General features: G+C 45.0%; 1 protein-coding gene across 1 annotated transcript in view; it reads right to left on the bottom strand.

Annotated features, from left to right (window-relative positions):
* LOC122942211 (ovostatin-like) overlaps window positions 1–26,619 on the bottom strand; it is a 168,264-nt gene that overhangs the window by 13,368 nt on the left and 128,277 nt on the right. Inside the window, exons 23-30 of the mRNA XM_044299711.1 lie at window positions 26,072–26,228; window positions 24,492–24,560; window positions 14,823–14,985; window positions 9,794–9,975; window positions 7,591–7,806; window positions 4,292–4,419; window positions 2,364–2,454; window positions 797–865 (exon numbers count right to left, since the gene is read on the bottom strand). Of these exons, the coding sequence (XP_044155646.1) occupies window positions 797–865; window positions 2,364–2,454; window positions 4,292–4,419; window positions 7,591–7,806; window positions 9,794–9,975; window positions 14,823–14,985; window positions 24,492–24,560; window positions 26,072–26,228 (1,075 nt within the window). The remainder of the gene's footprint in view (window positions 1–796; window positions 866–2,363; window positions 2,455–4,291; window positions 4,420–7,590; window positions 7,807–9,793; window positions 9,976–14,822; window positions 14,986–24,491; window positions 24,561–26,071; window positions 26,229–26,619) is intronic.

The following is a 26,619-nucleotide window of genomic DNA, read 5'->3' as shown; positions in this document are numbered from 1 at the left end:
TTCACATCCATACTACCCATAGACGTGATCTCTTCACAGTAAAGACCATCAAGTTCTGCGTGAGAGTACCCACCCCAGAGACAATAGGTCTTCCTTTCAGTGGGTTAACCCCTTTGTGGATTTTGGGCTCACAATAAAAGCAAGCAAACCATGGATGTTTAGGGAGAAGGTAGGCCATCTTGGTTTTATTAATAAGATTGCCTGCCAGGGCATCATCTAAAATCGACCCAAAAGGTGTAATTGATCTGTGACAACATCCAAAAAAGTTTCCATGACCATCTTGTCATTAATAGGAGGATTTTTCTGGGAGGAGAGTTGCAAATCAGTTAAGGGTCCCTCACCTAGCCTGCTTCGCCCCTCATCAAACAAGTCAGTGAGGAGTTGTACATGTGATAAATCACTGGGTTTTATCTCAAACTGCAGACACAATTTTATTTGTCGTATGAAGCAAAAAAACTTTTTCCATTTGAGCTTAGGTATAACAGAAATATTAAATCTGCGTGTTGGGAAAAAGACAAACCAGCGTTCAGCACTTTCATTTCGGTGTCACTGAGCTGTCAATGGGATAAATTGAGAATTTGGAGATTGTCAGTCCTAATGTTAGAGGAGCAAGTCATTGATGGTGGCTTTTCTATTATCTTAGGAGGTACAGTAGTCAGGGATGGGGGTCCTGCCTAAAAAAAAATCTACTATACTGCTAACGCCCCTGCCTCTGCACTCTCAACCTCAGAAATTGCCTCTCTTTGACTGAGGCTTGAATTGTTTACTGGCACTATTGTAGTCAGGTTCTGCTCACCGTATCCAGATAAATGGTAACCTTCTCTGCTGATACTTCTGTTCTTTGGACGCCTGGATGTTGTTTCAGCTATGAAAGTAGATTTAATTTTGTTATGAAATGATCACTTAAAGGGATTCCATTACCAGTAAATCGCGTGTAAAACCAGACACAATGGGGATGATTTATCAAACTGGTGTAAAGTAGAACTGTCTTAGTTGCCCATAGCAACTAATCAGATTCCACCTTTCATTTTTCACAGCTTCTTTGGAAAATGAAAGATGGTATCTGATTGGTTGCTATGGGCAACAAAGACAGTTCTACTTTACACCAGTTTGATAAATCTCCCCCAGTGCCTTGTAGGACTAGCTCGGTTGAATGTAATGATACCTTTCACTTAGCCATCAGTTACTTCATTCTGGAGAGAAAGCTCTTTTAATTCATATGCAAATGGTAAGCTGTTCCCATTAAAGTCAATGAGAATCTCTGTCCACTACACAGTTGATAAAGCTATGTATTTCCAGCCATGGAGCTACAGATGATTGCTAGGGGTGCCATCTGTCGGACCACTGCCGATAAGCTAGTCATGTCCTATGCTTAGACTTAAAGGGATTGTGCAGCAATTTATATTGAGGACCTATCCTCAGGATAGGTCATCAATATCGGATCAGTGAGGTCCCAGCAACCGGCATCCCGCTGATGAGCTGTTTGAAGAGGAGGCAGCGCTGCATGCAAGCACTACTTCCTCTTCATTAGGCTACATTCTCATGACCGTATGTGCTTTGCGGTCCGCAGAATTCCGGATCCGCCAAAAAAAGGATGACTTTCCGTATAGCGTGTGATGAAGTCAGGCGGCACAGCGTGCTGGTTAAGGGGTGCTCGGTTTGTGTGGACGTAATCCCCAAATCAGAAAAATGAAAGAAAACCGGCACTCCCCAAAATCTTTGCTGGTGATAGATTTATTGGTCACTCATATTAGGGTGACGCGCGGCGTTTCGGCACTCACTAGGGCCTTTTTCAAACAAGAAGTGAGCAGCAATATGAGTCACCCTAATATGAGTGACCAATAAACCTATCACCAGCAAAGATTTTTTGGGGGAGTGCCGGTTTTCTTTCATTTTTCTGACTTTCCGTATAGCACCCGTTTTTTTTTATGGATCCATTGTAACCATGCCTATCCTTGTCAGCAAAACAGACAAGAATAGAACATGTTCTATCTTTTTGTGGGGCTACAGAACAGACATACCGAACGGACATGGAAACAAAATACGTTCGTGTAAATGTAGCCTTACACTGCACATAGTCTCCGAAGTGCAGTGTAATGATGAGTACTCGCGCCCTTCACTTGAATTGGGAGAGTATTTGTAATAACACTACGCCGCTGTCTCCTCGTCAAACAGCTGATTGGCTGGGGTGCCAGGTGTTGGACCCCTGCTAATCAGATGTTGATGACCTATCCTGAAGATGGGTCATCAATATAAATGACTGCACAACCCCTTTAATATAAACTGGACAACCATTTTAATAAATATAGTTTGTTCAGAGAGTTGATTATGTGTCTTATCTGATTCTACCGAACGTTCCTCACCTTTTCAAGACTCTTTTTATCAGGAATGTATCCTGATGGAGGCTCAATTAGGATCAGTGCCATGTTGGTGTTTTCTCGCTTTCCAGTATATCTACAGATAATATAGATTTCAGATGAAGGCACTTGTGTTTCAAAAGTAAGGTATAAAAATAGGATCAAGAAACAGCATTGAATACAAATGAATCAAAAGCAGTAGCTCAAGTGGCTCTGTCAAGTCTCCTCTCTGAGAGTAGCATGGGATAGAGGATGGGATCCTGCAGGATTATATGGTTTTCTATGATTTCATACGGTATTTTAATGCTTCCACAATGCGTAGAGAAAGCCTGTGAGTCCTGCTTGGCCCACACACATTGACAGCTATAAATGTATACAGATAATGCTTTCAATCAATGTCTGTGGACAGGGGAAGCAGGACTCACAGGCTTCATTTTGGATACGGGCTATTACACAGCTTTTAACATGAACATACTGAACAAAATCATAGAAACCTTATATCGCCGAGCTCAGCATTTCCTCCTCTATTATATACTGCCCTCAGATTTGGGTTTTAAAATGACAAACACTCATTTATGGAGTGATTGCATCTTTTGGCTAGCACCCAATCTTTGTTTCTGGTTAGCAGATCATGCTGTGTAAACAGGGATCTGCTGCCAAGAAACAGTTAATCTGTATGGGGATGGGTGATCACAGTGGCGATCACTGGTCCCCATACAGAGGAGACAGCTGTTGCGGCTTTCTGTAGATGCAGCTATCATCTCTTCACATGATCAGTTATCAGGAAAGTTTGATTCATTCCCGGTAATTGTCTGTTTTGTCCATGTGAAAGCATGATCTGCTGCCCAGAAACAATGATTGATGTGCTTGCACGAATGACAGGATCCCCCGATGAATGAGCGTTTCGCTTGTTCCCAATAATTTACCCGAAAATCGGGCAGTCTAAATCCACTGTCTGAATAACTAAGTCAGGTTAACATGTTAGCCCACTGCTAGATCTGTAGCTCTGGTGCTGGAAGTTGGCGCCGGAACTACTCAGGTGTGTTTACGGTGTAGTGAGCAGAGCTGGTTACTGAATGCTGCTCCTATTTACTTCAATAGAATCAGTGTCGCAGTAACCAACTCCATCCACTACTGCACAACAGCTTACCGCAGACCCCTGATGATCAGATATTGATGGCTTATCCTGAGGATAGACCATCAATATTAAAATGTTAGAGTACCCCCTTTAAAGGGGTATTCCCATCTCAGACAATGGAGGCATATTGCTAGGATTTGCCCCCCATTGCCCCCCACCGCTGGGACCCACACCTACAACGAGGACGAAGTGGGGAGCGCTGTGGCTGGAGGACCCTGGATTTCCCGGGGTCCGTCCACCACCAAGCGCTGCTCCCATAGAAGTGAATGGGAGCGCACCGCGCATGCGCGGCCCATGCTCCCATTAATTTCTATGGGGCAGACGGCAATAGCCGAGCCAGCTCTCGGCTATTTTTGGTGGCTCCATAGAAATGAATGGAGGGTGGCTGCGCATGGGCAGTGCTCCCTCCGTTCATTTCCCGACTCCGTTCTCATTGTAGGTGCGGGTCCCAGCGGTGGGACACACACCTATCAGACAATGGGGGCATATCCTAGCAATATGCCCCCATTGTCTGAGATGGGAAAACCCCTTGAAGGGAGATAAATAACAGTATTCTAGATCCTTCTAGCAAGGATTTTGCCAAAGATCTTGGTCGCCATAATGTAAGGTGCAAAAGGTATAAATGCTTCTATTTGGAGGTACAAATAGTATTGAGAATGTCTTAAAAAAAAAAAAAACAAGGGGCATGACACAATATAAAAATAAGTAACTGCATAAACCTGGCACATCAGACGTCTGGATACTACTAGAAGTGTCAAATTTGTGCACTGTGGTATTCTTGTGAATTTTCTCTCACCTGACATCCACATGAACATCAAACTTCTTCTGGGATTCATGAGTGCAGGCAGATGGCTCAGTACTTACATTGAGGGAAAAGTAATCTTTGTCAGATGCTTTAGAAAAAGCGTGATAATGTAAGTGTACCTAGAAAGAGAAGACAGAACGTTTTAAACTAACAAACCCCGGGGAACACATATTGAATTTAATAGTTTCATACTCTTTTGTACAAATTACTTTTACTTCAGAAGGAAAAGAACAAACTTCTACCAACCAAACCACAGACTCTTCTAAAGTGAAGCGTGACCCATCTGTAGGGGTCTTGCCCTCATCAGTGTAGAGCAGGGTATTGTTTGGCTGGATGAGTTGTCTTTGATGCAACTCTAGTGGGTGTTATCAAATACTGATTAATGTCTGAAAGTATGTACTGTAAAATTTGTAGAAGCATAACCGTCCTGGTTCTGTTAGAAATAAAGACCATGACATTGGTGTGAGCTGTCGAATTAGTTAATGATAATTATATACTATTATATAATGGACAAAGACATCGTCTGTAAGGCTACTTTCACACTAGCGGTTTTACTGGATCTGGCAGGGTTCAGCAAAAATACTGTTACTGATAACCATCTGCATCCGTTATGAACGTATCCGGTTTTATTATGTTTAACATAGCCAAAACGGATCCGTCATGAACTCCATTGAAAGTCAATGGAGGATGGATCAGTTTTCTAATGTGGCAGAGAAAATGGATCCGTCCCCATTGACTTGCATTGAGGGTCATGTTTGTTCTCCGGTATGGGAATGCAACTAAACGGAACAGAATGAATTTTGGAGCATTCCGTTCTGTTCAGTTCAGTTTTGTCCCCATTAACAATGAATGGAGACAAAACTGAAGCATTTTTTTTTTACGGTATTTAGCCCCAATGACGGATATTAATACCGGAAAACTAAAATGCTAGTGTGAAAGTAGTCTAACGATAGCTACTGAGCCTATTTCTGAGTCATCACTCATGCCATACAAATGAACTGTATGTGTACTGACTATCACGAACACAGGGGCTCAGCCACCAAAGCACCTTAAACACCTATACCATCAAGGGCACCTCAACTTCCATCTGGCTGGTGTTCCCTGCAACAGAGAGTGCCTGGAGGATTTGATGCTGTCTTCCCATCCACTGCACTGCCAGCACAGGGAGGCTCTGCTAACCGTGAGTAAATGAACTACTACCCCCATCGGCCTACTGTAGCCTCACATGTTTTCCCTGCGGTCCGGCTTGTTGCGCAAGCAGATGCCTGGACCCCATGTGGAACAGAAGCATGGCAGTCACAGGCAGAGCTGCACACAGACTAGATATCCAGGAGCCCTCTCATGAAGGCAGGAGATACACAGGACAGGAATAGAAGCAGAAGCAGGATATACATGAAACAGACAGGATAAGCAATGAAGCACTAACAGGCTGTACATGGAACAGATAGGTTACAACATCAACAACACTTTACCAGGTGACACCACACAGAAGGGCAGATGGCAAAACCCCCTGGGTCAGCAGAAAGGTGCTACACCCAGCAAGACAAAAGACAGACCAACCACAAGCCCTACATCTCACAGATAGAAATAGCTGCAATAAGGAGGGCACCTGATAAGCCACACCCAGGAACAGACCAGGGAATCTTAACCCCACCAGAACCAGGAGAAACCAGAAGCAAAAAACATACAATCACAAGTGTCAGTTCACACCAGTCACAGAATGCTGCAGCCAGCACGCCCCAAATGACAACCAGCATACAAAGGATGACTGTAGCTAATATGAGGTTACAGGCAGCCAGCCTACACAAAAACAAGGAGTGACAGAACAGCACTGTGATACATTTACAGGCCATAGTTCTCACACAAGGCCTCAGCCAGCACACATCACAGAACCAGTATACATGGAAACACCCACAGCCAGTACACAGAGCGCATGCAGCCAGCCTGCACGGCACCGGTGACAGGAGCCAGGATACAGTGACAAGATATGGACGTGGGGAGACACAAACACAGGCAGCAGTTCACACACAACACTGCAGCCAGCACGCAGCCCTAAGCAACCAGTATACAGCGGAGTCAGCCTGCAGCCAGTATGTGAGAGAGCATGCAGCCAGCCTGCACGGCACTAGTGACAGGAGCCAGGATACAGTGACAGGATATGGATGTGGGGAGACACAAACACAGGCAGCAGTTCACACACAACACTGCAGCCAGCACGCAGCCCTAAGCAACCAGTATACAGCGGAGTTAGCTTGCAGCCAGTTGTGAGAGAGCATGCAGCCAGCCTGCATGGCCCAAACTGTCAAAGTGAACCACACTGTGTCAGTTTTACAGTCTAGGACAGTGATGGCTAACCTCCGGCCCTCCAGTTGTGGTGAAACTACGACTCCCAGCATGCTCCATTCATTTCTTTGGGGTTCTGAGAACAGTCAAGCAAGTGTGCATCTTGGGAGTTGTAGTTTTACCACAACTGGAGTGCTGGAGGTTAGCCATCACAAGTCCATGATGTGCACAGCATCTGTATCCCCGTTTGGCATGTGAATCATAGGCTTGACCCCACAGTGCTGGTGTGCTCAGGGTGAACACAATGGACCTCTGACCACCCAGAAGCTATTGATCAGCTAACCGTGCTGCTTCACACTGCCAACTCACCTTCCCCTGCGGAGCTAGACAACAGGCTGCTATCTAAATATTTGTATATCGTCCCTTTTTGGCTATCTTCTCCTGTTGCTCCCTCTGTTACTTGTAGGGAGCTTTCTATATATCTCTCTTCTCTTTCCCTTGACTGCTGTTGTCCCCCTGTCTTGCCTCTCTGGCAGTAGTTGCCCCTTTCCTCCCCCTGTATGTATACCCCTTTCGATATAAGGGGAGAGTTAATTGTTAGGTGGGTTAAGGGGCTCTAAGTGTGTGTGTACGTTTGTACAGTATCTGCATAGTTGTGGGTGGGTTTAGCACTGCATATAGGAGTAATTTGGGGGCAGGGCTTTGTAATTAACACTAATATATGTATAATAAACTATAGTGTGTTAGTTAAAAAAGGTTTTATTATTAACACAGAGTGTAGTTGATCATAACGTATGCCATAGGGCAACAAGGAAGAGAAGGAAGGAAAATACTCGGAAAAGGAGGGAAACTAGACATAAACTAGCACTCCTTCTTCAAACGAGTAAGTAAGGTTATGGTAAGGTAGTTTTATTATAAATGGAGGTCAGAACATTGGTGTGAGCTCTATAAACATTTAGGTGATGATAAATATAGAATATTTTCAACCTCAGGCCACATACACATACCTGAAGTAAGACAAAGCCATCGCCTTTATTGCTAATTGTATATTTCTCAGGGATTTTTGGAAGGTCAACTGTTTGTACAAGAAGACTGTTGCTTTTTTCCACGTGAACTATTTTCTGGAAACCGGACTCAGAACTAATTGTCACTGTTGAATCCCTCTTCTGGTGGTTCGTGGCTTTGGCATATTTGTCCAGAGCTTCAAGGGCCACAGTTGTGTCCTAAAGGAAAGATGAGGTTGAATTCACATAGGTTACACTGGCAACTGAGAAACATAACTTACACTGTCTACAGGGGTGCACCTAGCCTTTCTGCTGCCTGAGGCAAAAACTGAAACGCCCCCCCCCATGCCAATTTCTTAATCTAACTCCTCTGCCACAATGAAAGTGCTCATTGCCCATGGCCTTTTCGCTGCCCCCCTCTTGCCCCTACCTGGTGCTGCCTGAGGTGATCACCTCACCTGGCCTAATTTGTGATGCAACCCTGACTGTCTATACTGGAAAGAAAATTGCCTAACTGAAGCTGCAGTGACAAGAACATTGAGGAATTTAAGAGATCCAAAACCAAATGCAAAAACCTACCTTTGATATCAGCTGTTATATACACTTGCATGACGGTTGTATGTAAATGCAATTTTCATGTGACCCAATATTTTCTGTGTTACTCTCCATGAACTATTAGTGTTTAGAGATGTCCCGAACTATTCGCCGGCGAATAGTTCCCGGCGAACATAGCTTGTTCGCATTCGCCGCTGCGGGCGAACATATGCGATGTTTGGTCCACCCCCTATACATCATCATTGAGCAAACTTTGACCCTGTACCTCACAGTCAGCAGACACATTCCAGCCAATCAGCAGCAGACCCTCCCTCCCAGACCCTCCCACCGCCTATCAAAAAGCAAGGACAGCATCCATCTTAGATTAATTCTGAAGCTGCAGTGTCACAAAGTTGTAATCGCAATGCAATTAATACAGGTTATATTAATCGCATTGCGATTACAACTTAGAGCTGGGTTCCTAATTGTTATATTGATAGAATATAACGAAGATTGAGAATATAGTGCTATATTCGTTGTCAATTCTAGCAATACAACCATTAGGAACTCAGATCTAAGTTGTAATCGCAATGCGAATAATGCAGGTTATATTAATCGCATTGTGAATTCAACCTAGCGAATGCAAGCTAAGTTCCTAATGGTTGTATTGCTAGAATTGACGAATGTAACGAACATAGCACTATATTCTCAATCTTCGTTATATTCTAGCAATACAACCATTAGGAACCCAGCAGCTCTAAGTTGAATTCGCAATGCGATTAATATAACCTGCATTAATCGCATTGCGATTACAACTTTCTCAAATCCAACAGTACATTCTAGCATGGAGCTGTTCCCATGGTGATGGGGACGCTCCATGAGCACGGAAGTCGGCAGAAGCTCTAAGTTGAAATCGCAATGCGATTAATTCAAGTTCTATAAATCGCATTGCGATTTCAACAGAACTTCTGCTGACTTCCGTGCTCATGGAGCGTCCCTATCACCATGGGAACGACTCCATGCTAGAATGTACTGTCGGATTTGAGAAAGTTGAAATCGCAATGCGATTAATTCAAGTTCTATAAATCGCATTGCGATTTCAACTTACCACACTCTGCGTCAACTACGTAATTTTCCATTGGAGTTTTGCCATGGATCCCCCTCCGGCATGCCACAGTCCAGGTGTTAGTCCCCTTAAAACAACTTTTCCATCACTATTGTGGCCACAAAGAGTACCTGTGGGTTTTCAAATTTGCCTTCCTATTGATGTCTATTGCGGTTCGCCCGGTTCGCACGTTCGCGAACATTTGCGGAAACTCGCATTCGCCGTTCGCGAACGGAAAATTTTATGTTCGCGACATCACTATTAGTGTTCACACGTGAAGGAATTGCTGTAAATTTATAGTTAAACCCCAGTACAACTCATCCACATGTAGTGGAACAAATTCACATGAATGAGCATTTTTAAATCTGCAGCCTACGGTATGAATTTTGTTTTGTGGGGAAAAGCCAACACAAGGAGATTTGTTATGTGTGTAAACTTAGTCCTACTCTGGGAGATTTTCCAGGTGTTGTGGATGTCATGTGGAAGCTAGGATCTAGCAGTATCACACTTGTGTGACGCTGATCTTAGACTAAATGGTTGTGAGTTTTTTTAAGAACGAGATGCAACCTGAGAAGATTGGAAGCCTCCATAAGGATTTTGTAGGGTCGTTAGCACACCGATGACAACTAGACTTTCTCCCAGATCTTTGCTGGTTATTGTCTTGTCGGAAAGCAAGGCTAGAACAATATATGATAGCGTCTCAATATCATCAGGATCTTCAGGGTTTTGTTTCCAGTGCTTTTTTCCTTCTGTTAAGAAAATAATTAATAACATGTTCTTAGAAGATCATAGAAAGAAACACAAGATAAGCCACTACAGATGAAAGAAGGCAGATTGACCAGCACTCTCAGCAATTCTTCTATATTTAAACTGAAATAACCAGATATGTTGTTGGAAGCCCAGTACAGTTCTTACTAAGAGTTTACATGCTATGAGTAAAAATCTTTCAGGAAGCGTAAGTAGTTTTATATTTATGTTTGGAATTACAAAAATTGCAGACTGCTGGGTACACAGTTTTATTTTGTGTACTACTGGTGCTGACCTCCTTTATATGCTAGTTTTAATAAAGGTCTTAGGCCTTATGTACACATCATTTCTTGCCTTCATAATGTGTTTAAGACCATTAGTTGGGTTATGCAGAGGTAGCATTGGTATACCACTCCATACAAAGGTTAACCCTAATCTACTACTTTTCTAATCCGCATTATGGCAAGAACTCCTTAACTAAGTAAAAACTGTCTATTTTTACTTTAAAGAGGTTCTCCTGAAATGAACAAAATGCAATTACTAAAATTACCTAAATATTACTTTATTATAAACACATACCCAGCATCAGGGGGTGAACATCAGGGGAAGTAAAATGGCAGCTGCCCTATTTGCACACACAAAACCCATCCTAATAGTCCTGGTAACACAGTTGAAGTTACTTCAAAGCATTTAGCTAAAGAGCTGTCTCAGCACTCCTTACTGCTCTTGCTGTCATGAATTACAATCTTACATGCAGCTCATAAGATATTACTGTGAAAGTACAGAGAGGTTGGGGTATGTGGCTAATGAGCAGCAGCGCTTGTATGCACTCTGCCATATTACCACAGCCTACAACAGTCTGTTGTGCCCATCCACTCTGCACTTTCACTTCAATGAATTATTCAGAGGAGAATCAGCTTTTTATGATCGAATTGCCCCAAAGAACCCACTACTGAGGAACAAAAAGAAGAGAAAAGCTTGTGTACTTTGGCCTGATGAGTCAAAATTTGAAATTCTTGGTTCCAAATGCCACATTTTTGTAAGACATAGGAAAGGTGAGCAGATAATTTCTAAATGTGTGCTTCCTATCCTGAAGCAAGGACGAGGAGGTAAGATAGTGGAGGTGCTTTGCAGATGACACTGTTGGTCATTTATAAAAAAATTCAAGGAAGAAAAGGGATGCAAATGAGTTCTTAAGAAGCTCTGCATGTAATGCCACCAGATGTAAGGCAGCTATCCTATAAGTCAATGTTCGACCCTAAAAATAAGTCTTGAGACATGATTTAGATATTAAATAAGCCATCACCTCATCTACAGACAGCTGTTTTGGCGTGATTGACCCCATCAGTGCAGAGCAGAGAGTACTGGCTTAACTGGGTGAGAGGCCTAAGTCAGGATTTGGGGGTACTATCTCTCCTTGGGGAGAGAGCGCTTTAGTTGGCGTGAGGAGACTTTTAGGCCATACATGCTCCTTTGGAATTGGTATTGGCCTTTCTGGTGGCCGGTTGGATGGGAGTACGCATAGGTCAGTGCTTTTTCCTATAGTGTGCAAGCACGGCCACCACTGCTGGATTGCAGGGTGGTTGTAATCCTGGATATGAGCAGTGTAAAATGTCTTAAAAAAAATGAATAATGCCAGCAAAGGAGACAATATGGACAAGCACAATACATTAGTAAGTGCTTTGTCTACATGATAAATGCCATTTGCTGAGGTAAGGCAACTTCTTTAATACCATATGTGTTCCTTCATTATTTTCATGTCTTTAGTATATATCAATATGAATCTGCAATGTGTCATTGCATAACCTCCTGCTAATTAACTCTCTGCGGAATTTCTATTATCATCACTGCAAGTTTTATTTCATGGTACATAATGTGTCCGTTTTCCTAATTAATCTGTTGTTGCAACTTTTGTGAAGCCTGTGATCCTTGGTGAATTTTATGGTCCATCTAGGCCTGCAACTTTGATTGTTTAGGCTACTTTCACATCTGCGTTTTCCTTTCCGGTATTGAGATCTGTCATTAATCTCAATACCAGAGGAAAACGCTTCAACATTGTCCCCATTCATTGTCGATGGTGACAAAATTGACCCAAACAGAACGTAGTGCACCAGAATGGATTCCGTTCCATTACACTGTGTTCCCATAAGGCACGCAAAACCGCTGCAGGCAACATTTTTGAGTGCGTCATGGGATATGGAGCAAGACACAGTCGGCGTGAAACACAATGTAAGTCAATAGTGCCAGATCCATTTTCTCGGACACAAAAGAAAACGGATCCGGCGCCCATTGACCCATTGATGGTTTCAGTCTTGGTCATTTTAGAGATAATACAACCAGATCTGTTCATAACGGATTCCGCAGGTTGTATTATGCTAACGGAAGGGTTTTCGCTGATCCATGACGGATCCAGCAAAAATGCAAATGTGAAAGTAGCCTTACCTCTACATAACATTTCCCCCCATATGTCAAGTTTAATTGATTAATAGGCAAATAAACTAAATTATACCTAGATCAAAACTCATACTTTCTTATAAAAGAGGAAGGCACTCGTGCAAGGGCTGGCAGAAGTCAAACTCCATCTTGTCAAACTGTCCAGGCAGTTAATCATGGCAGTTAGACAGGACAAGAGATGCCATGTGAGCTACACAAACAAACTTGGTCACCACTTTACAACATTGTCTCATCGTGTTCCACTTTAGTTTACCTTCAAATTTATCCACAATTTCCTCCCTCTGAGCCTTTTATTCACATCCTTTACTTTCTCTTTCCCTCACCCCGTACAGTTCACATATACTTTTTACTTTTTTTGTTTTACATCACCTTGACCCATCTTACTCCTTACTTGTCATTAGCTCTTTCTCTGCCCTAGATCACCAGGGATGCTGACACTAACATTGTTACTTCCGTTAAGTACTAGGTATGCAGAAATCAATCCTGTCACTGCCCTTGATAAATTAGGCATGCAAACCATAACCTATACTGCGCTAGACCTGGGTGCTGGTTAACACTATTCACCTGAATCCTATGAGACCCTGTATAATTGGCTGCATTAACTAATTACTAGGGTGCTGTTATTTATTTGATGCAGCTCTGTATTGCCCGGCTCACAGGCAGCGGCGGCCAAGTCCCAAACGACTCTGCTCTCTAGCTACAAAGGACTGAAGGGAGCTTTGCTTTTAGTTATTCACTGTATTTAAAGTGTAAGGCCCCTTTCACACGGGCAAGAATTCTGCGTGGGTGCAATGTGTGAGGTGAATGCATTGCACCCGCACTGAATCCGGACCCATTCACTCCAATTGGGCTGTGCACATGAGCAGTGATTTTCACGCATCACTTGTGCGTTGCGTTAAAAAAAAAAAAAAATCGCAGCAAACTCTATATTGTGCATTTTTTAAGCAACGCGGTCCTCCTAGGAAGTGAATACGGCTGCGTGAAAATCGCAAGCATCCGCAAGCAAGTGCGGATGCGGTGCGATTTTCACACATGGTAGCTAGGTGACGATTGGGATGGGGACCCGATATTTATTATTTTCCCTTATAACATGGTTATAAGGGAAAATGATAGCATTCTTAATATAGAATGCCAAGTAAATTAGGGATGAAGGGGTTAAATTTTTTTTAAATTAAACTCACCTCATCCACTTGTTCGTGCAGCCTGGATTGTCTTCTTTCTTCTTCTTTGAGGACCTGGGAGAAAAGGACCTTTGCTGACATCAGTGCGCTCATCACATGGTCTATCACACTTTGATGGACCATGTGATGAGCGCAGTTACGTCACCAAAGTTCTTTTTCTCCCAGGTCTTCGAAGAAGAAGAAAGAAGACAAGCCGCGCTGCGCGAACAAGTGGATGAGGCGAGTTTAATTTAAAAAAATGTAACCCCTCCATCCCTAATTTACTTAGCATTCTGTATTAAGAATGCTATTATTTTCCCTTATAAATATGTTATAAGGGAAAATAATAAAATCTACTCAACACCTAACCCAAACCAGAAATTCTGTGAAGAAGTCCAGGTTCGGGTCTGGGTGCCAAACATGCCGATTTTTCTCACGCGCGTGCAAAACGCATTAAAACACTTTGCACTCGCACTTGCATTTTCCCGCGATGCACCCGCATCCTATCCGGCCCTCACACACGACGCCCGTGTGAAAGAGGCCTGTCATTCTTATTTTATTTTAGTTTTGTATATAGGCAGTAATACTGACCATTTTTGTAATATACTTTAATTACTGAAATCGTACATTTTTATAAAAATAATATCTCTAAAGTGACCCATTTTGAGCCTTAACAACAACCCCCTTTCTTCTGTACATAACACAGTCAATGCTGAGCAAATCTCCAAAGTTATGTAAACAGAGGACAGGGGGATGTTGCTAAGGCTCAAAATGGGCCACTCGACGGGCGGATTGGCCATAGACCCTACAGGGAAGTTTCCCGGTGGGCTGATGCTCAAGGGGCCGCCTGGGCCCTCCTCAAAGTTGGCCAGTGGAAGTTTTTGGGGATGTATTTTGTGCTGCTGGCAGTGTTTTGCGATGGACTGTGGTATTTGACTCTGTTGGGGTGGTATTATGTGCCACAATATGGTATTGCTCGCCCTGACTTCCATCAATTTGGACCTGACTACAAAACAGGGCCACTTTTCCAGGACCCATTTAAGTTTCCCCTGGCCACTTTGGAGCTATTTTTCTAATAGAAATGTACAATTTCAGTAATTAAAGTATATTACAAATATTGTCAGTATCACTGCCCCTACACATTACAAAAATAAAAAGAATGACAGTTACACTCTAATATTCATACTGCTATCTCAGTTATTTATTCACTACAATAGTAGCTATAAATGTGTTACCTTTTATTACAGATTTCTCGTCCAGTTTTTTCAGCATCTGGTCTCTCAGTTCACCGTCTCCTGATAAGGTGAAGGCATATGCCATAAGAGCCAGGGTGTGCACGGGTAAATCACTGTCCACTGATTTCCTGAGACAGTGCAAGGCATTTTCCACAATACTTCCCTAAACACAACATAAACAAGACAACAACTTCTTAGAAATGATCGCTATAATATCTATATAATTCTGGAAGATCAGTTACAGAGCAGGAGGTATTATAAGGGATGATTTTTTTTGTTAATTTATTTAAGAATATGTACTGAAACATATTAGATGTATTTTTTTATATACTATACTATTATAGTACACTATTTTATACTATTTTCTTTACACTGGACTTTCTTAGTTGCTGCCCTGAATAGGCCTGAGAAAAGCAGATAAAGACATTTGCTTTTCAGCAGGCACAGGAACATTCACAACTTTCATGTGACATCCATTACACAGTTGTACCTTTAAATATTTAAAAGCTCCTTCGGAGGATTTTTTTTATGATTGCATTTTACTCATTTTGGATAAAAATATATTTTTTCAATTGGTCTTTATTAAAAATGTTCAGTTATTTCTGAGATACAAGAGTTAAAAAAAATCCAGCAAGCTGTGACTTTGTTTTCTTGTCAGCTGACTGCTCTTATGTAACTCTGATCTCGGTTCTCCTGGCCTCATAAGCACTTATTAAACTGATAAGAATATGACTTAAAGGAAAACTGTCACCAGGATTTTGGGTATAGAGCTGAGGACATGGGTTGCTAGATGGCCGCTAGCACATCCGCAATATCCAGTCCCCATAGCTCTGTGTGTTTTATTGTGTATAAAAAACGATTTGATACATATGCAAATGAACCTGAGATGAGTCAGAGCTTGAAAATATGACTCTTCTCTGGTCACACAAGTAAGATATGACTCTCTTATGTTAAGTTGCATATGTATCAAATATTTTTTTTTTTACACAATAAAAGCACACAGAGCTATGGGGACTGGGTATTGCGGATGTGCTAGTGGCCATCTAGCAACCCATGTCTCCAGCTCTATACCCCAAATCCCGGTGACAGGTTCCCTTTCAATAAGACTTGAGCTATAATAAGTTTTTAGGAGGTCAGGAGATCAGCAATGAAAACTACACATGAGCTGTCAGATGAAGGGATTCTAGGAAAACAGAATTGAAAAAATGATTTTTAGCCCAAAGTGAGTAAATTCCAATTAGTAAATAAAATACCCACAAAGGTGTACATAGCCTTTAAGTTTGATGCACAACATTTTTTTTCCGATACTATATAAGGCTACTACACTAATTAAAGGAATCTTCTAATTACTGTAAAGATTTTCATTAATTTCAGCCAGAAGTGTCTTATATAATTTTACTTTAAACCAATTCTCAAAAAATGATGTCTACTCCGCTTTCAAACACTAGATGATACAGTCTATTCTTGTACACTGTAATATTCTATGAAGATATGACTACACCAAACATATTGAAATTCGATGAAAGGGAAGGGGAAGACATTTTTTCATCTCTTTTCTTCATGGGCAGTTGGGTGAATATTACATTATTATAAAGGAAAATTGCACAATAAAATGTAAAATAATGTAAATAACCTTTTTTTTCTCAAGTCAACTGATATAAAGGTAATATGAATAAAGTGGAAAAAATTCTTCACTAAACTGAAAAGGTGCAAGAATGTATTAGTAGTTTTGTATGATTAGTGTAAGGCCGATTCATTGGCCTGTATTTGTGGGAGGGGCTTGGCCGCCTATATCAGCCGCCGGCACCCTCCCACATGTGTACGACGTACGAACTTCTCAGGGTCCCGGAGCGTGCGTTGTACCTGTCAGTCCTGCCGAACAGGCCAGGTAAGTGGACGTCCGATTGTGCGGTCGGCCCTGTTGGTAAGCGGGCCCCGCGCTCCGGAACACTTCGCCCCCCGTCCCGCTCCCGCTCGTGTCATGGAGGTGGTGGAGCACACAGCAGACCGCGCTTCCCTCCTCCGCCGCTTCAGCTTACCTTCACAGGCGCGTCTCATGCTCCATGTCTGCCGGCGCTGCCCCGCTCCCCCACGTGGAGTGGGCGTGGCCTCCAGCGGCGGGCCCGCCCCCCAGTTGAGGGGTAGCGCCCCTGCCACCGCACTGTGCCGGGGATCAAGGAGGCTCCATACGACCCTCCTTACCACAACCGGGGTGGGGCAACGTACACACGCCCCCCCCCCCCCGTCTCTGTCTAAGCCAGGGGGCACCACCGTGTCCCCACGCGGTGGATTTGCCCAGCCGACGGTGGGTCGGCCCTCCGGACTCAGGGGGGCACCACCGCACTGGGCACTCCACCAGGGAGCGGTGGGCCTCCCACGTGGCTCGATGTTTAGGGGAACAGGGGGGAAGGCGGCGCCATGTTCAGACCCCCCCCTGTTCCAGTTATGCCAGGGGGCTAAGCCGGTTCCCCACGCGGCGGACGCGCTCAGCCGGCGGAGGGTCGGCCCACAGACGGCAGGAGGGCACCCTCGCACTGGGCGCTCCGCCAGGGACCGGCGAGGCCCCCCACGCGGCATTTTCATTATCGGCAGGGGTAGGCCCTCACCACCGAGGGTCCTCCCTGCGCCGATCTAGGCCTGAGGGCTGCGCGGCTCCCCACGTGGCAGGTGTGCCCAGCCGGCGGGCGGGTCAGCCCTCGAACGGAGGGCGCCCCTGCACTGCGCACCCTGCTAGGGACACGCGTCACTCTCCACGTGGCACAAAGTCGTGTAGTGCGAGGCGTGAGCTGTTGCTCACAAGTATCCCCCCGCTTGGTCCTCTGTGTCAGGGAGCTCCGCGCTCCCCACGCGGTACAGTGGAACACGGTGGGGGATGCAATGGCCAGCGCCTCACACACACTTAAAGACTGGCACGGGCCGCCGTGCTGCTTAGGTAGGTAGGGGTCCACCACACACGACAGACAGAGTCGGGGGGGGCGGAAAAACGTCTATCAACACCATCCCCATCCATTGTTCAAATCCACTGCCCACAGCTCGCGCTCCATCAGTTTGTACCTTGCGTGTTGATTTGTTTCTTTGTGCTGCTTGTTTCCCAGGTTAGAGCAAGGAGAGAAAAAAAAAAAAAATTTTTTTTCAAACATCCACACAAGAGAAGCCAGTCTAGGATTCACCCGAGTTACCACGAACAAGGTAGCGGGGGCTCACGTCAGTGGACGGGAGGTATTGATCACTAGCAAGGGAGAGGTCTCATGCACTCTTTTACGTACAGGTTTCCTTTTCCATTTAAAAACTTCCGTGAGGTTCAGAACACAGTGTTCCTCAGTCGATAAGTAAGTCAGGTCCTGGCGTGTACCTTCAGGTGGCGGTTCCTGGCCACTCTTTCACGGCCGTCGGGGGTTAGGGTGTGTGCTTCACAGGGACAGTGCACCTTTTTCTACTACGTTGTCAAACAGCTTCACGCACTTGGTGGTCGCCCAGGGTAGCCGGTCACCTTGCATTATTTTCTCCACAGCTGTGATGTCGCACGCGTCTGATATCATGGAAGCATCAGTGGATGAGAATGCTGCAGGGACGTCCGAAGGGGGCAGCACGTTATCCCTGCGTGCTTGGACTATCCCCAAGCTGATGGCGGAGCTGACGAGACGGGGTGTTCCTTTCCCGGCGTCAGCCAGGAAGGCAGAGCTGTACCGGTTATGGAAAGACTCCTTGGTGCCCAGCGGCGGTGATCCCCCCGCAGCCACGATACAAACATCGCTGGCCCAATTACACCTCATGCTGAACAATTTGACTTCGGCCGTCACGTCCATACAGGCTAGACTCGAGTCAGTCGAGGCTCACAACTCGGCAGTGTCGGTTTCTTCACCCGAGCCTCCGGTCGCCTCCACCTCGGCGGCAGCAGACATTCGCACTGCCCAGCCAGTCCCCAACGTGGCTCCGTCTCACTTTGTCCCCATCAACATCAGAAAGGACATCCTAGAGGGTAGGGACATCAATCTCGCTTCGCTACTAATAGCCTCCAGGGACCTTTCCGACAACAAGGTCATAGCCTGCGGGGAAGTCTCGGTGGTGCTGAGAAGCCGCGACCACCGGCTCAATCGCAAACTGAACATTCCAGAGTTCGTCATGGCTTTCAGCCTTTTCAGGGACGTCATCTGTACTGCCAGGCCGGACAGGAGGGAGGAGCTAGACCTATACCTCTTTAGGGTCACTGAGTTGGGACATAGGTATGGTGGGAATGCGTTCTACGATTACCACTGTTCGTTCTCAGCCAAAGCAGCTGCAGCCCTGTCCCAGTTTCAACATGTCACAGACTGGTCCGTCTTGGACACTGAGTTGTTCTGCAGACACTTTGCAGGCCTGAAGGCTCCCTCCTGTTCGGCCTGTCAGTCTATCTTCCACTCAGTAGAGTGGTGCCATAAGTCGGCAGTCGGCACGACGTCATACCCCTCCGGCTCCTCAGCAGGACCACTCGACATCTTCAGGCCCCCCAGTTCAGTAGACAAACTAGGACGACCCATTGTCCAGTTAGGTAGGGCACAGATATGCAACAATTTTAATTACGCGTCTTGTAATTTCGGCCAGTGCCGCTTGTTGCATATCTGTACCAACTGCTTCAGGGCTCACCCCCGAGTAGCTTGTTCATTAAAATCGGTGAAGAATTATATGAGCGTGGTCGATACTAGTCGCCTACAAGTAATGTTGCAAGGTCATCACAACCCAGGATTCGTGCAGTTCCTGGTGTCAGGGTTCCATGAAGGTTTCCACACAGGGTTAATCACGACCCCAGAGGTCACACATGAGTGTGGGAACCTTCAGTCAGCCGAAAGGAATCCTGGCTCAGTAGACACACTCATAGAAGCCGAGTTAGTCAAAGGGTTCTTAATCGGTCCTTTCGAAGTACCCCCATTTCAACGGTGGAGAGTCAGTCCCGTAGGAGTCGTCACAGGCAAGTTCAGTAAGAAGGAGAGACTCATCATTGACTTGTCTGCCCCACATGGTTCACAGGTTCCCAGTCTCAATTCCCTCATTCCTTCAGAAGAAGTGGGTATGAGGTACTCTTCCATAGACCAAGCCATCGCCATCATCATGCAGACAGGTCCCGGGTCCGCATTGTCCAAAGCAGATATATCGGACGCTTTCAAATTGCTCCCCATTATGCCAGCACTCTGGCAATGGCACGGTATCAGGTGGCGAGGCCTGTATTACTTTGCCACAAAACTCACCTTCGGTTCCAAGAGCAGCCCCTGGCTCTTCGACCAGCTGGCCCAAGCCCTCCACTGGGTTCTGGTACACAAGGTGCGCTGTGAATTCGTCATCCATTACCTAGACGACTTCCTACTGATTGAGGGGCCAGGGGCTGCCCCTCTGGGGCTGGGGAAGCTACTAAGGTGTTTTTTCCCAGTTGGGGGTACCTGTTTCTTCCAAAAAAGTAGAGGGCCCGTCCACCGTGATCACCTTTTTGGGCATCGAGTTGGATTCCCAACGCATGTTAGCCAGGTTACCCTCGGACAAGCTAACGAGAGTCCGAGAAGTGATCCACAGGTTTTCAGCCACGTCGGTGGTCACTAAGACTGACCTTCAGTCGCTACTGGGTATGCTGAATTTTGCTATGCGCATCATTCCGCAAGGCAGAACGTTTGTATCCCGCCTGCTGGCGCTCCTAAGCACCGCCCCAGAACAGGACAGCCCAGTGCGTCTGGACAGCCAGGCCTTAGCGGATCTCCGTATGTGGGATCATTTCCTGGACCAGTGGAACGGGGTGTCCCTATTCGTCCCCAAGCTGTCGTGCCAGTCCCCCTTAGTCTTCTCGGACGCGGCAGCCGGCACAGGGTTTGCCGCTGTTTTTGGCTCACACTGGGTTGCAGACAGATGGCCGGCCGAGGCGGTACTAATCCCAGGGTTCCTCCACTCCTCGGCACTGTTTGAGCTGTACCCCATTGTGGTAGCTGCTCGCGTATGGGGCAGTCTCTGGGCGAACCAGTCCGTCCTGTTTGTGACAGATAACGCAGCCGTTGTAGACATCATAAACAGTGGATCGTCAAAATCAAGCCACGTCATGGGTTTCCTTAGGCGGTTAGTTCAGCTGTCCCTACACCACCATTTCCACGTCCATAGCGCACATGTACCAGGTGAGCGAAACCTGGCTGCCGACGCCTCATCCAGGGCTAACTTTTACCGTTTCTTTCAGATCATGCCAGAGGCAGATGCGACAGGCGCCACCGTTCCTCCTCACGAGTCCTTAATGTTAACATAACCGACCACCTTGAGACGGCCCACGCTCTGATTCGCAATTCTCTCTCGCCCAACACGACTCGAGCATACCACACCGGGTGGAAGATGTTCTGCAGGTTCCAAGGGGAGCATCCTCAGGGGGAATCCAGTTTTCCAGATTACATCCTGGCGTTTATTGGCTACTGCCACTCAGTGCACAAGCTCTCCCACAGTACAGTAAGGTCATACCTAGCGGGAGTACAACATTTTCTCTCCGTCAGTCATCCCGAACAACCATCAGTTTTCGCCATGCATGCTGTTAAAGCAGCACTCAAGGGCTTAAGTAAATGCGGGCCTCAAGGCCGAGGCAGTAGGCAAGCGGTCACCGGGCCCCTCTTCCGCAATCTATCCGACGTCCTGGACAGTAATCCGTTCGGGGTTTTGCCCAGCTTGGTACTCAAATCTGCCATCTATTTAGCCTTTTACGGCTTTCTGAGGCCCGGGGAGTTCACCTGCTCTTCCGGCAATAGCAAGTTCCTCACGGTCAGCCAGCTGGTCCAGAACTCCGAGGGGTTCACGTTACTGCTCAGGACGTCTAAGACCTCCCAGATGGGCCCCCCTGTCCCGGTCTCCTTCTATCCCACTTCACACCAGTGGTGTCCCGTCACGGTGCTCCGTCAACTACGGTCCGCCTTGTCGGGGTCCGGGCCTAACAGCCCACTGTTACCCTTCGGGGTGGTTCCACTCACCACCCATCAGTTCGTGTCCCATGTCAGGTCATTGGTGGCCAGCCTGGGTGGTGACCCCTCCGCTATCTCAGGACATTCGTTCCGCATAGGCGCTGCATCTGCAGCCTCCAAGAATCAGGTACCAGCGCACGTAATTCAGAAATTAGGGCGTTGGCACTCGGCATGTTTCACCCGTTACATACCTCACCCCGATACCGAAATGTCAACAGCGTTTCAGAACCTGGCTTTGTAATTACGCCACAATAAAGTACTTTGCCTATCAGTATGTCTCTTGCCCTCTTTCAGGCGTCCCTCCACGACGCGGTTGCGGCACAACTCTGACCGCTTAGGGTTAGGTTCCCTAGGTAGGGGTCAGGTACGTACCTGGTGGCCACGACCACAAGTGTAAGGCCGATTCATTGGCCTGTATTTGTGGGAGGGGCTTGGCCGCCTATATCAGCCGCCGGCACCCTCCCACATGTGTACGACGTACGAAGTTCTCCCTCCCACCCGACCCCCTTTTTTCTGTTACTCTCAAAGGGGATGCCCTCTTTCAGGCGTCCCTCCACGACGCGGTTGCGGCACAACTCTGACCGCTTAGGGTTAGGTTCCCTAGGTAGGGGTCAGGTACGTACCTGGTGGCCACGACCACAAATGAGATATATTTAGCATTTATATGCTTCACTGCACTTCTTACGTGCTGTACATAAACACCAATATTTTGAGCCAAAAATAAATTTGCTGCATTTTATGACAGAGCCACATCATTTTTTTTCTAGACAATTTCCACAATTGTGGAGGTAGGTGTGTCAAGTCTCTAAAAGACAGTATCATTTTGCATACTTTCCCCTTTTTCTTGATGTCTATTGTGCTCCTCATTCTGGGGAATTGTAGATTGATACTCACAACACAGGGTTGACTTTACTTTTGCTATATCTCTTTTAATAAAATGTTGATAAATCCCATTTGGATTAATCATTACTAACTGGATCTAGAATGGCAATTTCAGAGATATGAGGGGGTACATTATATTGTGGATTAAACCGCTGACTTTTTTTCATCCTATCCTAAATCCTTTGTTTCTCTTTTCTATTTTTTTCTTCTGAATTAGATTGCAAGACAATAACCCTGGTTTCACACCTAAGCGTTTCTCAAACGCGCGTTTCTATGCACGTTTTTGTCGCGCGTTTTTATGCACGTTTTTTGTAATAGTGAACGCGCGTTTGACGCGCGTTTGGGTGATTGACAGCAGTGTTGTCCAAAGAGTCTATGGCCCAAACGCGCGTCAAACGCGCCAAAAAAAGCTCCTGTACTTGTTTGAGCGTCGGGCGTTTTACAGCGCGTTCAAACGTGCAAAATGTGAACCAGCCCCATAGGGAAGCATTGTTTTTCATGTGTTGCGCGTTTTACAGCGCGTAGGAACGCGCTGTAAAACGCTCAAGTGTGAACTTAGGGTCAGGGATTGCGACCTGGAGGATATTATCAGAGCTTCTCTGCAAACAAGAAACACAGGTAAAGGCATCTCCACTGGACTGGAGACTGCTTTACCTGTGTTTGTTGTTTGCAGAGAAGCTTTGAAAATATCCTCCAGCCGTCTTGGATCAAAATAAGATCACAACATCGATGTTTCCCCATGAGAAACTCCTGTGATCATTCACAAAACAGAGAAAGAATAGACACTTCCAGGTTGGGCTGTGGTCTTCCTCTGGTTTTATTATGACAAGCAGGTGACTCAAAAAGTTTGGAGATTGAGATCCATGAAACTACCTTACTCTTATGCTTTTTCAAGTTGTTTTGAGAAAAAGTGCCATAATAAACTCGCTGTTCTACACCGTACGTTGGCAGACCTTTTTATAGGATCATAAATGTAGGGACAGCAGAGGTAGTAGTTAGAAATGAGTGAAGTGCTCAAAAATGTTATTTGACTGCATCACCGAATTTTACAAAAAAATTTGCTTCATGATGAATTACTTTGTCACGAAGAGCATTTCTTTGCAAATAGTGGGTACAATGACAGGAAATGGCGATTGCGCTGATCCTCGTCATTGAACCCCTCAGATGCCGCGTTCATTGCTGATCACAGCATCTGAGATTAATATTGAGGCCTTTCAGGGGTTGATCCCCAAAAAATAATTTTGAGCATGAAGAGGCCGCCACGGCTATTGAAGATCCAGTGCAAAATCTTGCGTGGTGCGTGATGACATCATCTTGTAGGCTGGTGTCATACGTCTCCGTGCATGAGATTTCATTCGGGATCTTCAAGCCAGATAGCTGTGACTGCCTCTTCGTGCTCAAATGGATGAGGTAAGTATTATTTTTTTTATTTTTACCTCAATTTCAGGGAAAATCAATTCATTACCACAAAGCAAATTCCACCTTGTGGCGAATCAAATTTTTCCAGAAATTCGAATCGAAGTCCACTTCATCAACTTTGATTCACTCAACACTAGTAACAGTTGCTTCTGGTCCCGATGTCTGAAGGAACCCAACCGTGCCTCTATCACATAAGAAGACAAGGGTATTACAAATGGCTCAAAATAGGTGTGGCCCTGTTCCGAATTTGCATTGGGGCCCAGAAGTTTCGAATTATAAGTTACTGCTTTCAAATCAGCTAGTATCTTATTCTGCATTATATTTAATTTTGTTTAATATTAAATGCAGATAAAGGCAATTTTTTAAAATAAAATTCACTAATTAACAACATGAACATGACATATATCAAATAACTTACATTGCATGTCTTCTGTTGTTTAAAGAGAGAAATTAGGACGAATGCAGTACGACCCGCATCATTATCTGCCTAAAATGAGAAAACAAGTTTCAAACTTTTTGGTCATATTAAATTGATGCTAATCTGGAAATAAGCTGATTACCCTGATTTGGCTGCTGAAACCTGCAGCTGATATAGTCCAGCCAGGTTTACCACAGCAAGAGCTGCTCTTTGTTAGCAGCTCTCTACTCTAGCTTATAGAAGACGGCCAAAGAGCTTATAGAGGTTGAAATGTTGCACCTGATTCCTGGATAAACAATTCATGTTTGATCTCCTGTATATTTGAAACATGGATATGGTAAGGCTAAAGTGTGCCCTAACATGCATTGTCACAGGAGAGCCCTGGGTTCCTTTGTCTTGACCTGGAAACAAGCTGTGTACACCATGGTCAAACATATGTGGACACCATGATACATATATTAATTTGTTGAATATTCTGTTCTAAAACCATGGGAGTTAATGTGCAGTTGGGCACCCTGATGTTGCCCGAGAAGTTCTGGCTTGCAATTGGTGTTCAAATTTATCCCAAAGGTGTTCAATTGGGTGAACGTCAAAAGCGCTGTGCAGGCCAATAGAGTACCTCCACATCAAACTCACCAACGCAGAGTTCTCCATCAGACTGCCAGATTTTAAAATGTGATTAAAAAATCCAGAACATTTTTTTCCACTGCTTCACTGAATTTTACACCACTCTCGCCAACGTGTAACATTGCACATGGTAATCTTAAACTTCTGTGCAGCTGCTCAACCATTGAAACCCATTACATGAAGCATCCAAAGCACAGTTCTTGAGCTAGTTGTCACTTCCAAAGGCAGTTTGGAACTCTGAAACAGTGATGAAACAGTGTACTATATAGATGATTTTTACTTTCTTCGGCAGTTCGTAGACCCAGTGTGTAAGTTTGTGTTGTGTACTGTTTCCTGACTGTTATCACTCCTTGTCGCTTCCACGTGACAATAGCACTTACAGATTTGCCAGGGCAATCGTCTGTGTGATTGGGGTGTCTAATACACCCTTAAGAGTCAGCAAGGTCACCAATGAGATTTACTTACACAAAGCACAAGCCAAGTAAAATGCAATTACAGGGCTCAGGGCCAATACACACTGGCCTGTTCAAATGAAACCCAAGCCATGAGTTCATGAGACTACTGCATTAAATTGTTTAAGGTCTATTGTCCTATTGAAATTCAGTTAACTCTTGCTAGTGCAGTTTGTCAATCACAGCAGCCACTTAGCCACAGCTTAGACCTGGGCCACATGTTTGCTATGGGGCTCTAGACAACCATTGGAAATTCTGCATTGGTAGAGGAAGGCCTCCCCTGTAACTCATAGAGTTACCTAGATGGCAAAAGATGGGTGTCCAGGTGCAAGGGGCCATAATACTATGTTTAGTTGGATGATGTTTAATTGATGACTAAAACTAGAGTACCTAAGAAGTGTCTAGCTCTCTGTGAGAGTCATCACACTTTGCTTTCTCCCTACAGTATTTCTAGGAACTTACTATTACTCACAGAAATTCATCTGATAGAACTCTATTTACCTTTAATTTATTGTTAAAGTATTTTCCCTTCTCTTCGAAGCAGCCGTCAGGTTGTTGTAGACTCTGTATCCATTTCACAGATTCCTGGATTTGCTTCTCATCAATGTAAATCCACTTCTGAGCTTTGTTGAAAGCTTTGACCACTAATGACGTGATCCTACAAAAGGTTATAGCGTTATAACACATTAATTATTTAATACATCCGATTGCAAAATATACAGAAACATCACAGTTATAAATGAAAAAATGGGGACCTCTCCTAGCTCAGTAAGAACCACTATACCAGGAATGAAGACTTCTTTGTTTACCCCTGTTCTTTTCCTAAACTTAGCAGATCCTTTACATTTGTGGGTTCACATGGTTGTCCAGAACAGGAAGATAGGATCTGCTTTTTCGCAGAAACAGATGGGCAGGACTGGTAATATAACTTGGCGTCATTTTAGTGTCTTTGAACCACAAGCCACCTTATATCTGCCCATAGGCTGTGTCTAGTGTTTCATCTCCAGTGATTGACTTAGCAGGCATCTCTTGACCTGTCCTGTGTGTCG

Source organism: Bufo gargarizans, chromosome 6 (assembly GCF_014858855.1).
Source record: "Bufo gargarizans isolate SCDJY-AF-19 chromosome 6, ASM1485885v1, whole genome shotgun sequence".
Classification (NCBI taxonomy): Eukaryota; Metazoa; Chordata; class Amphibia; order Anura; family Bufonidae; genus Bufo; species Bufo gargarizans.
This window is presented reverse-complemented; position numbering and strand designations above follow the sequence as displayed.